This window comes from Sinocyclocheilus rhinocerous, unplaced genomic scaffold (genome assembly GCF_001515625.1).
Source record: "Sinocyclocheilus rhinocerous isolate Xijiao unplaced genomic scaffold, SAMN03320098_v1.1 scaffold3201, whole genome shotgun sequence".
Classification (NCBI taxonomy): Eukaryota; Metazoa; Chordata; class Actinopteri; order Cypriniformes; family Cyprinidae; genus Sinocyclocheilus; species Sinocyclocheilus rhinocerous.
Genome location: NW_015662182.1, coordinates 449,449 through 461,784, shown reverse-complemented (window position 1 = coordinate 461,784; position 12,336 = coordinate 449,449). Strand labels below are relative to the sequence as shown.

The 12,336-nt window shown below is 37.8% G+C and overlaps 1 protein-coding gene across 4 annotated transcripts in view; it reads left to right on the top strand.

The window, feature by feature from the left end:
* The first annotated feature begins 3,678 nt into the window (after window positions 1-3,678).
* LOC107727954 (interferon regulatory factor 8-like) overlaps window positions 3,679-12,336 on the top strand; it is a 15,259-nt gene continuing 6,601 nt past the window's right edge. Inside the window, exons 1-9 of one of the 4 annotated variants that reach the window (XM_016537994.1) lie at window positions 3,685-3,752; window positions 4,381-4,529; window positions 4,897-4,953; window positions 5,813-5,935; window positions 8,285-8,465; window positions 9,793-9,935; window positions 10,125-10,209; window positions 10,332-10,382; window positions 11,141-11,545. In XM_016537994.1, coding sequence (XP_016393480.1) covers window positions 4,897-4,953; window positions 5,813-5,935; window positions 8,285-8,465; window positions 9,793-9,935; window positions 10,125-10,209; window positions 10,332-10,382; window positions 11,141-11,545 — 1,045 coding nt within the window. In that variant the 5' untranslated portion in view covers window positions 3,685-3,752; window positions 4,381-4,529. Of the gene's footprint in view, window positions 3,753-4,187; window positions 4,530-4,896; window positions 4,954-5,812; window positions 5,936-8,284; window positions 8,466-9,792; window positions 9,936-10,124; window positions 10,210-10,331; window positions 10,383-11,140; window positions 11,546-12,336 lie in introns of those variants that run through there. The other 3 variants (XM_016537993.1, XM_016537996.1, XM_016537997.1) reach the window with 3 other exon arrangements.

Here is a 12,336-nt window from a genome sequence, read left to right as displayed (position 1 = left end):
TGTAGAAATCGAATATTCAAGCTGTTTATTAATTTTTCCACCCATGAACGAAAAACGAAAATTTAAGCTGAATTTTCGTTTTTTCCAAAAAAACGAAAAAGGAGCCGTTTTCTCATTTTTCTACTTTCAATATTAAATCAAAAAACGAATGATCGAATGATACATGGATTTATTCAGACCTTTCGGAATATTTTGTGTTCTATGGATTGTGTAAAGTAATTGAAGAACGGCATTGCTGACATTTGATCTAGTCTGTCATTGTTTCTCTAGACCAGTGATCCTCAAATCTGGCTCGCGTGATCCACTTTCCTGCAGAGTTTAACTCCAACCCTATAATCAAACAAACCTACCTGTGATTTTCTAATGATCCTGAAGACATTGATTAGCAAACTCAGGTGTGTTTGATTAGGGTAGAGCTAAACTCTGCAGGAAAGTGGATCACGCGAGCCAGATTTGAGGATCACTGTTCTAGATGTTTGCTAAAGTGTTGCTTGTTGGTTGCTAGGATATTCTGGGTGGTTGCTAGGCTCTTGCTATGCAGTTGCTGGGGTGTTGCTAGAGTATATGGTTGATAGAGTTTGTTCTGAGTGATTACAGACATTCCCACCTCTGTTAATAACAGAAAATCAAACATTGTTTTCAAAACTGATCCAGTTTCAGTGCTTTGATATTATTGTATTTCTTTCTAATGTTAGGAAATTCAAAAGTTTTTTGTTGCTCTTAAACTTGCTCTAAAACGTGATTTATACGTGAAGTATGTAATTTTAATAGAACCGCATGTCTTTGGTGATAAAAGCTCAGAAACTTTTATAACCTGTTGAAGTTTTTTATATTGTGCATTGACTTGGTGCCATGATGGATATTGAAATGTTGTTATTTATTTTTCATTTTAAACAGTATAGATGATTACTTAATGGTAATACAATATTTGTGAACACAACTGTGTTTGTCAGACCATAAATCCCCAAAAACTATGCATGGGGGCTTGCTTTTGTGTTGCCACCCCTCATAGACCCCATGCCACCCCTTTGCCACCCTAAAAATTATTTTCTAGATCCGCCCCTCTACTTTACACTGTCAAAAATCTGGGAAAAATTAAAAATTAAATAGTGCACAATGTACTGTATTAATATGAAGGAATTTTCCATTTTTTTTTTTTTTTTTTTGTCCAGGTGCTTTACCTGTATTTTGAATGTTGCACTTCATTTTGTTAACTCAATGGTTAACTGAAATGTCCATAAAATTACTGGATAATGTCCTGGCAGAAAATTACCAGTACATTTTCTTTTCTTTTTTTTTCTTCTTTTTTACAGTGTAGAACATGTCAGAACTTTAAAATGCATATGATATATAAAATGAGAACAAATATTACTCCTTAGAAAAAGAATACTAAAAAAGCCCTAAGATAAATATTTCTGTACCTCTGGACAACATCTGAGCTGGATAACTTCACACTCATTTGAAATTGAGACATTCTCAATATTTAACATGAGTCGACATACACCACATGATCTCAAGCATAAATATAAGCATAGTGCACATCGACACAAACATAGTACAGCAACAAACACTGATTTCCAATAGCAGAGCAAGCGACCGAGAGCAGTGGTGACTTGCGAGAGAGACTCGCTCTGTTGTTTGGGAGTGTGGGCGAGAGCTGTAGTGAGCTGTGTCTCATTTCTTGCATCATCAAGGCTGTCTCATTTCAGAAAAGCAACCATTACATTCCAAAGTAAGAATGAAACTACATTAATCACGCCTAACAAGGAATAACAGTCAATGCTGGCTACATTACATTTTGCTTTTAGACACACAATTGCAAAGTTCTAAGCACTTCCCCTCGGGGAGCCCCTAAGCACTTCATCCTCACCATTTTGAAGTGATCCACTTTGTCAAGTGTATGAGGGAGGTGTATATGGAGAGATCCTGGAACCCTTGATTTTGACCAAGGGAGCGAGTCTACTCATAAACCTCAGGCAGGTCCATATGCCACAAAAACAACATAATTGTGACATGACAGAAGGTTGCGTATCCTACCTAGGACACAGCCTTTGAAATGAGACACATGCAGCTACGGTGTCTTCACCAGCTTTGAGAGTAGACTCATATATGTGGATCCAAAAGCGTGATGAAAACCAACAACGGAATGCCAAACCCACACACAAACAGGCCGGGTTCAAAACCAGAGAACAACGAACACTTAGCTTGGTAAACCGCAATATGAGGGTCAAAGACTGTGGACACATGGTAGGGTGGCACAGAAACAAGACTTGGCACCAAACAAAGGAGACAGTTAGAGTTAGCCTACTTGAATAAATATTTGATTTATTTGATCATTTGTACGTTTATGCAAGATTACAGTCGACAGGAAATGGAAGTTGTGATTGTTTTTCTTTCCTATTGTGACACATATCCAAGTGAAAAGCTACTTGAATGAGAGCAAAAAAAAAAATGTAGGGCGGGACTTGATTGATTCTTTGCCATTTGCTATATTGCTGTGATCTCATGAGAGTGGCAGGTTGCTGGATGGGTCCCTGGATTGTTCCGCATTCTTGCAAATGTACACATCATCAGAGAAGAGATGTTATTGCAAGGGGCAGGGGAAGTTAATGTTATTGATTAAAGTTTACAAGGGCACAATAAAAATGATATGAACAATTTGAATCGATTTTTGATTTCATGGTGACTTTAAATTTAGTTGTATTCCATTCATTTCTCAGATTTTTAGAAAGATGTATTATTTACCCTGCCAAATAGTTTACCAAGCATAAATGCATGTATTTAGCCTACTATCCTGAGTTTTCTAAAATATATATATATATATATATATATCCCTCTAATATTATTATTCCCACACAGTAATATGCTAATAAAGTATTTACATTCCTTTTGGATTTCATTTTGGATGTGTGTGTGTGTGTGTGTGTGTTATGATGACAATATGATTGAAAAATACTACACAGTAGGTTCAAAAACATCAAAACTGTATAAACAAGTATAAAACTAGTGTTTCAGTTGAGACTTTACATTCTCATTTTATTTTTGCTTATTTTTCTACTACATATTGTGGACAATGCATCACATTATGAACACTTCTACAGTATATCAGTTTTTTTGCCTTCTAGAAGCTTAAATGAGAGCTCCGTAATATCACGTGATTTCTGGGAAGAGCGGCTCTTCTTTTGAAATGAATGAAACTGGCAGAAAGGAAATTGGCTGGATGAATGTACCAAAGTGGGCGTGGTTTATCGTCCTGTTTAGCGTTAGTTGTATCTGCTACGCTATGATTGCTCAATAAAGATGTTACATAACACCTACTCATGTTGCAGTGAATAATATGCGTTATTACCTGGAAGTGGCGTAGTTTACGGAGGGAGTGGGCCGTAAGTAACGTCACGTGGTACTTAAGACTTTTCTCATCGCTGGTGAAGTCGGCCCAATCACTACGTTGAGGGGGGACGAAGGGAGAGGACTTTTTAAAAATTATTTTACAGTAAACGTTGGCAATGTTTGTATAGAATGCATTGACCGTATGCATATATTTACATATTTCATGAATAATTTACAAATTCAATAATATAGTGTGGTAACTCGGCGGTGAGCCGACGAGCGCCCCCTCCAGATGTAAGTGGCAGTTATATATTGAACAGCTTCGGTCGCTCCACTGCTTTGCTTTCAGGAATTTATAGTGCGATGGGCTGGACTGACTGTGATCTGCAGAACGGCTGACATTAGACAGGACCGAAACTAAGGTAATCGAAACTACAAACAAACTACATAGCCTAAGTATTTTCACAAAGTTTAAACAAAAATACTGTTTTACTCCGCGAATTTATTTAAACACACAGCTATGATGCTACATTGATTTGGAATGGATGATTTTAGAAGTAACTGTTGAAATTATTAAATACCTTGTAGTATTACTATTTGATTTTCATTCTCACGAGTTGTTAGTAACGTTAGATCGTTAAAGATTATTTTAAGTAGATCGCTGAATTGTAAGATTTACAAAAAGTAATGTGGCGGTACCTTGGTACAGTTGAGGTAACGTTAACGTTATATGGTTAATGATTTACAAATCAGGACCGCCGCTCCCTATACACGGAGAGCGCAGCCTACTTAGGGCACTACCAAGGGGGCACCGGCGGCGATTTCTATCGTGGGTGATTACCACATTAATTGAAAATATTTAATAATCTGTGGGTAATTACAATTGAGAAATTTTGACTCAAGTGTGCTTTCTTACAACGAACTCTCATGGCCCCCGTTGCTCCCATAAGGCCAAAAATCTTTGAACCACATATAAAACAAAATGAATGTGCTCAGAATACATCAATTAATTCAGAAATGTTACTCATTTACTTTCTCTTCTTTGTGGAGATAAAATTGGCACAAAAACTGGCTGTATGATATAAAAATAAGAGAAGTCTCTCAAACTGCTGCACTGACAAAGAAAAATGGAGATGATATGCAGAACCTGAGACAGAGTGAAAGAAAGAGTCCTGATAGAGATTGAGGACTTTCATAAGGTAAGATAAAAGAACAGGTTTAAGGGACCATGGCCAGATTAAAGAAACATCCAGAGCAAAAGTTTAGACTGATCAGTTACGTTTGGTTACTGCTGAATAGGTGCTGAAAATGTCAAATATTAAAACTGTAATCCACTTTCGTCCAGTTTGATTAGCAGTTCTTTAATTTGGCTGACCAATCAAAAATGAATAAAAAATTAGAGTATTTATTTATTTACATATAAATACATCCAATCATGGTACTTTTAGGTACTTTTTATTAGTGAAGTTGTGACAATTACTCACTTCCGTGAACTGTCAATGTATGATATAGGCTACTTGACTTTCTTAAGACAAATCAGCAGTTGACAATCAATGTGTTTTTCAGATGGCATCTGGAAGGATTCGTTCCACGCGTCGCCTGCGTTCCTGGATAGTGGAACAGGTGTGTGTGTTTATGTGTGCACTATGTTGAGTATTTCGGAGGATCTGAATTTATGGAATTGTATTAATACAGAAGATCAGATGAAAGAGCCATTCATGCAATGAGATCCACTGGCTCCAAATCTATTGAGCTGCCTACCTAGAGAGCAGTTTAGATATCCTTAAACTGAAGGAGGCAGATTATGCTGTAGATATGCATCCTTTATGGATTAATGTTGTACTAGATGCACTTTTTTCCTCCCAGAAACATCCATTTTTAGATGGTGTTTTGTATTTGGTTTAATGACACGGTGAACTTTGATTCATCATATGGCTTTCTTTTTACCACTTGTGTTTTTAAGGTTGATGTAAGTAATATGAAGATAAAAAAATATTTTAATAATTTGGTATATTAACATTATTTCAGTTAATAATTATTTATTTTCTTTTTTTTTACAGTAAATTTAAGGTCAATCTGTAAAACTTAAAATGTTAACAGGTCAGAATTTTGCACCCCACAGCCAATTCTAAAGATTTCATTGATCGTGTCAATCACAGTTAGCTGGTAGCACAGAGCATTACTGTTTATCATGATCGGATTCATCCATCATTTTTCTAAATTCTAAGTTGAATCCATGAAGTCTGAACATTTCTTGACAGATGACTGGGTGATTGAGGTGACCAGTTAAAAGAAATCATGCAATGCATTAGCCTACTTGTAAACCTCTCATGTTTTGAGACATGCTCTTTTCCTGCTGCAGTTTGCTGTCTTTCAAATGTGTTTTATCATATAACAACCACTAGTGCTTCATGGTATGTTTTTGTTTGTTGTTGATGACTTTTGGGTTGTTTCTCTATTTTGTGTGTGCTTTGGGATGTAGGTGAACAGTGGGAAGTATCACGGCCTAGTGTGGGACAACACTGAGAAAACCATGTTTCGTATCCCATGGAAACATGCAGGAAAACAAGATTTCCGAAGTGAGGAAGATGCAGCTATATTCAAGGTGCAAATGTGTCTCTATCTTTCTCTCTGTGTCTTTGTTTTTTAGTTTTTACACAATGCACAACTTCCCAAGTGTGAGTGCTACCTTGTGCACTGAACAATTAAACCCCTTTCACACTGCACGTTGGTCCCGGAAAAAAATTGCCGGAGTGCCTTCTGTGTGAACACAAACACGTCCCGGGATTGATTCCGGGATCAATCCCGGGTTGGGGACCTAGTAACATTGCCGGGATCCGTCCCGGAACGAGCCCTGTGTGAACAAAAGCCAGAACCAATGCCGTAAAGGGTGTGTCGTAGTGATGACGCACGTTATCGTGCGACTCTTTTACCGGGTGTTTTGACGGCAGATCAACGTTCACTATGAAAAAATATGTGCAAACTGGTATGAAGCAGAGATCAGGGAGCTCCTCACTATCCGCGCTGAAGCTGAGATCGTTCGCCAGCTTAGTGAAACGGTACGCGTCACATTGTATGTGTCTTTACGGGATCTTTACGGGATGTGTGTGAATGCAGACACAGATTCCAGAAAATCACTGGCAGTGTGAATGAACCAAAATCAAACGATCCCGGGACAAATCACGGAACACATTATCCGTGTATTTTCAGGAATCTCTGTGTGAAAGGGGCTTAAGTGCAGTCATTTGCAAACTCAAGCGATGACTTCTAGACATCTAATCATAACCGAAGTAAAAATAACATGTTGATGATAAATAATTTACACATGTATGGTCAGTATTAATTAGAAAAGGAGTTTCATCTGTAATTTACTTATTTTAAGTAAATGACAATGATGTTAAATCAAGATGGTGCCACAAATGGCAGCCACGGCACTGAGCTCTGCAATTCTTCTGCTGATTTTGTTTGTTTGTTCTGTGTTTAGTCATTCTTCTTCTATAAGTTTTACCAGAGACAAACCCTTTAACATTAAGCAACACATCCCAGACAATATTTTTCCGGTCTTTGATTATTCAGACGTTTTGTTGGACATTCTAGTCGGAGGTGGCGTGGTGCTGTTCAAAGCAGGCCCGTTTCTAGGCATAGGCAAACTAGGCGGTCGCGACTGTGGAACATCACCTAGTACAAGACACCACACCCACAGTCTGTGGAGAATCAATAACTGGCTGACGATCTGAATGTGTTTTACTGCCGGTTTGAATAGCCCAGTCTCATACCCCCCACCCGCTCTGATCTGCACTTCACACATACACCTGTGTGTGCTCTCCCCACTGCTCTTCTCCCTATATACGAACAAATTCACTGCAAAGCTCCTGAAATTTGCAGATGACACTACCATCATCGGCCTCATATACAACAGAGATGAGTCTGCTTACAGACAGGAGGTTAAAGAGCTGGCTATCTGGTGCAGTCACAACAACCTGGAGCTGAACACGCTCAAAACAGTGGAGATGATCGTGGACTTCAGGAGGAACCCCCCCTGCACTCCCCACACTCACCATTATGAACAACACTGTGGCAGCAGAGTCATTCAGATTCCTGGGCACCACCATCTCTCAGGACCTGAAGTGGGACACTCACATACAGTAGACTCCATTGCTAAAAAGGCCCAGCAGAGGTTGTACTTCCTTCGCCAACTGAGGAAATTCAGCCTGCCACAGGAGCTGCTGAAACAGTTCTACTCAGCCATCATTGAGTCCGTCCTGTGTTCATCCATAACTATCTGATTTGGTTCAGCTACCAAATCAGACATCAAGAGACTACAACAGACAGTCAGGACTGCTGAGAAAATTAGTGGTTCCCCCTGCCCAACCTCCAAAGTCTTTACACTTCCAGAGTGAGGAAAAGGGCTAAGAAAATCACTTTGGACCCCACACACCCAGCCCACTCTCTCTTTCAACTGTTGCCCGCTGGTTGGTGCTACCACCAGAACATCCAGGCACAAGAAAAATGTTTTCCCACAGGCTATATTCAGCCTGAACAATTAAAACTTTCATAACTATACATTGTCCATTATAACTGACACATCTAAAAATTGTACATTTGTAAACTACATAAACTGTACTGTGTACACTTGTAAAATAACATATCTGTACATTCATTAAAACAATATTTCTACTTCTGTATTATATTGCATTATTTAATTTTCTGTTTTTCTTATATTAGTTATATTTCATCTCCACTGTGTAATTTCTATGTATGTCTGCACTATCATGTATGTTTGCACTATGTCTGTACTTTCTTCTGCACTGGAAGCTCCTGTCGCCAAGACCAATTCCATGTGTGAGTAAACATACTTGGCAATAAAGCTCTTTCTGACTGACCTCTTACTTGAGCGTTCAAGCCATTTGAAAGTTGTTGATTGAAATTTTCATTTGAACTTTTTCCATTGAAGGCTTGGGCGGAGTTTAAAGGGAAGCTTTTGGAGAATGGAAATTCAGACCCTGCATCCTGGAAAACTCGACTTCGCTGTGCCCTCAACAAAAGTCCAGAGTTTAGTGAGGTCAATGAAAGGTCACAGCTGGACATCTCAGAACCCTACAAGGTGTACCGCCTCGTACCACTAGAAGAACAAGGTAACCAATGGATTTGGAAAATATATGGATATTACCAAGGTTGCCAACTTTCACGCATTTTGCGTGAGTTACACTTTCAGGCTCTTTCTCACGCTTCTTCAGTCTCTAAACTTCTCGCCAATTAACAAAATGACATAAAATAAATCCCTAACTTTGCTCATAGCATTTTTCCCATTAGCATGTGGCTTGATTGATCTACAACAGATATTCCGGTCTAAAGTGGCAATATTCCACCATCGAAAATATTTCCTGTTACTTCATAAGCTAGCTGTATAGGTTGCATGTTCTATTTGGTCTGTTAATTTCACAATGTCACAGGCCACTATGGTGGATGAGAATTTTTGATTAGTTGAATATGTGCGCTGTGGCATGAAAAACCTGATGAATGTGATGTCATTTATAATAGTGAAAAACATGTTAGTACCATAAAAGACATTTGAAAAAATGACAAGAGGCCACAGAGCAAATCACATTGATATTGTACATAATCTAAATTGTCTTGAACGTCAAATAGATTTAATTTGGGCTGTTTACTACATCAGGTGCCCATAACAGTGCTTGTGCTGTTTCATGCACTTGAGAGATGCTTTCCTCAGCGCATTAATTACATTACTCTTATATACATATTTACATTTCACAGAACAGTTTTCCATAATAATAGCAAGTAAGACTTATTTTCTTTTTGCTTTATTTAAAAAAAATTGGCTGGTAATAATTCTGACTTGCTGGAAAATGATCTGATACCCTGAAGGATTTAAATTTCTCATATTCTTTAAGTAACGGTTGCTTTTCAGTCTCTCTCAGTCATCAATGGTCTGCACGGTCATGGGAAGAATTGTTAGACAAGCAGAGTCATTTCCCAAATCTTCAATATTTAAGCAGTTTACACAATTTATACTTTGCATAGAAAAAAAACCCCCACTCATCCTGGGTTTTTTCCCCTTCAGAGGGTGCACAAAGGTAAAACAATCCAACATGACTATTAAGCCACTTACTAGAGATGTGTAAAATGAAAAAGATGTGTAAAACTAATTGACTAGTTGTCAATAGTGAGGTTGGCTAGCTAGTTGGTTTGTAAGGTGTCTTTCTGCAGTCTGTTGTTTGTTCTTTATGTTCTGTCTGTAAGTTTTTTTTTTAATGTAGAAATAGTATTCTGTATAGTATTCTGCAACATTAATTAAACAAACACAACTGGTTGATTATGAAAATTCGCAGTTTTGCACATCCCTACAACTTTCATTTACAGCAAAACGTCTGTGATGACTACATTGAATATGTAAAGGAATTACAATTTGTTATTATTTAGTTAATGTTCCTTTCATCATAGGAGTGGTAAAAGTAAAAAAAGAGAATGGACAGAAGCAAGTGAGGAGCAGCAGAAGGAGACGCAGTGAATCCGAGCAAGATGAGCAGCAGATTGCATGCAAAAAGATCAAAGAGGAGGTTTTTGTGCCCCAGCCCATCAACATGGTAAAAACATCCAGCACATCATAACTAATCATTGAGGAACTATGTCGTTCAAACTTTAATTAAGTTGCAATTTGCAATTTGTTATGAGTCGATAACATGCATTGAGAGACATTTAGCTTTCCACAGCTTGGTTTTGCAATGCAAAGTATGAGTCTACAATTAATTGGGCACTATTTCTGCTTTTTACAGAGTGCACAGGAAATCATCCCACTCACAGGAAGAGAGATCACACTCCAAGCAGAGGTGGAGACAAACCCCTTAAAGACTGACCAAAGTAATAATCTAATTTTACTCTATGAATTTTACCCTGTTGTTCAACTTGCATGGTTCTTTAGTAATTAATGTTGATAATGCAAAGTTGGTGAATGATTTATTATCATTCTTCTCTTTCTTGAGACATTGAAGATATCCAGGTAAACTTCACCATTGAAGCTGTAGAGAAGAGAGGTGATTAAATATAACATTTGTGACCCGTGCTGGCAAAATGAGTCGGAATGTGCATGGGCTAATTTTGAGCTACAGGCAAAAAAACGTCGATTTTGAGGTTTTCACAAAAATGAGTTCATTAAACCCTTGTCTAGCGATCCCAATGCTCCAAATAATCATTTTAGATGTTTAATTACCTTTATTTGTTGGTTTTCTGAAAGGAGTACCTTTTCTCTGCTCGTTTCTTGCGCTGACTGTCATCCGAAGTCATCCTGATAAATATAATTGAATGCTTTTGTTTATATGTAAACTGAAAAAGGTAATGCATTATTTGTTTCTTTCTTATATTTGTTCTACTGTTTTATTTTTGCATCTGTTCTTATTTATAAAAACAAAGATAAAATAAAAAATAGCTATACTGTGATTATTAATATAGTAATTATTATTAAGAAAATAACTGGAGGAAAAGACGCAGCGATGCAGGTGATTTTGCTTTGGAACCTTCAGAAAACTTGAACTCGATTTTTCTCAAAATTGACTTTGCTGACTCTATCGACTTCAAACAGGTGTAGCTCAGTCATTTGTCGTCCGATTCCAACAAATCATTCATCATTCTGAAAGTCTTTTAATGGAGAATGTGAACATAAAAATAACTCATTTTTGAAAATTTGCTCATTGTGACTCATTTTGCCAGCACAGGTCACATTTTATTTATTGATTAGAAAAAATCTAATCTAACTCTTGCCAAATGGTTTCCTAAAACTCTTTTGTTCTTTCAGTGCTGCACTCTTTCCACATAACCGTGCTCTACATTGGTCAGGAGGTTCTGCGGCGAGAAGTAATGGGTAATGATGTTCGGATCGCTTACCTGCCTCCCTCACCTGTCCCTCCATCTCCACCGTCTCTAAACGGCGCTGGCTTCCATCGAATCCCTCTCCCAGACCCCCCATCAGACATGAGCTCTGACCCCAGCCTCGCCCCACGTTTGACCGCTCTTAACAAATTGCTGCCCTTCATGGAGAGTGGAGTAGTCCTGACCTTGACAGGAGGAGCCATCTATGCCAAGCGCTTCTGTCAGGGACGGGTCTTCTGGAGAGGACCACATAACACCACCACAGGACCCTGTAAAATGGAGAGAGCAGGCGAGCCCACCCAGCTGTTCAGCAAGGATATATTCAAACAGGGTAAGTGTTTCACAAGCATATTATGTGCACTGTATAAATAAAACTGGTCATTCAAATTTCTACGCTCCTTATACTTCTTTGGCTTAAATGTTCATTTAAAAGGCGTCAGTTACGTAGTAATTGTGGTTCACCGATATATCTGCAATTTTTAATTATCGCATCGACCGATGCATTTTTCTGTTTGGCCATTGTGTCGGAAGTGGGACTTTTATTTTTACAACACTCAGAATGTCATTCTTCATTAGTGTACTGTCTCTGTTTAATTGCCTATTAAATTATTACACAGAACTGTTAAACAAAGAAAGTAAACCATATACAAAAAGTATAATGGCATTTGCTATTATACTTCAATTATTATTAATAGAAAGGCAAACGCTATATGTGACCCTGGACCACAAAACCAGTCTTAAGCCTAAGTCGCTTGGATATATTTTTAGCAATAGCCAAAAAACCATTGTATGGGTCAAAATTATCGATTTTTCTTTTATGCCAAAAATCATTTGGGTATTAAGTAAAGATCAAGTTCCATGAAGATATTTTGCAAATTTCCTACCGTAAATATATCAAAACTTAATTTTTGATTAGTAATATGCATTGCTAAGAACTTCAATTGGACAACTTTAAAGGCGATTATTTTGATTTTTTTCCACCCTCAAATTCCAGATTTTCAAATCGTTGTATCTCGGCCAAATATTGTCCTATCCTAACAAACCATACATCAATGGAAAAATTATTTATTCAGCTTTGAGCTGATGCATAAATCTCAATTTCACAAAATTGACCCTTATGAC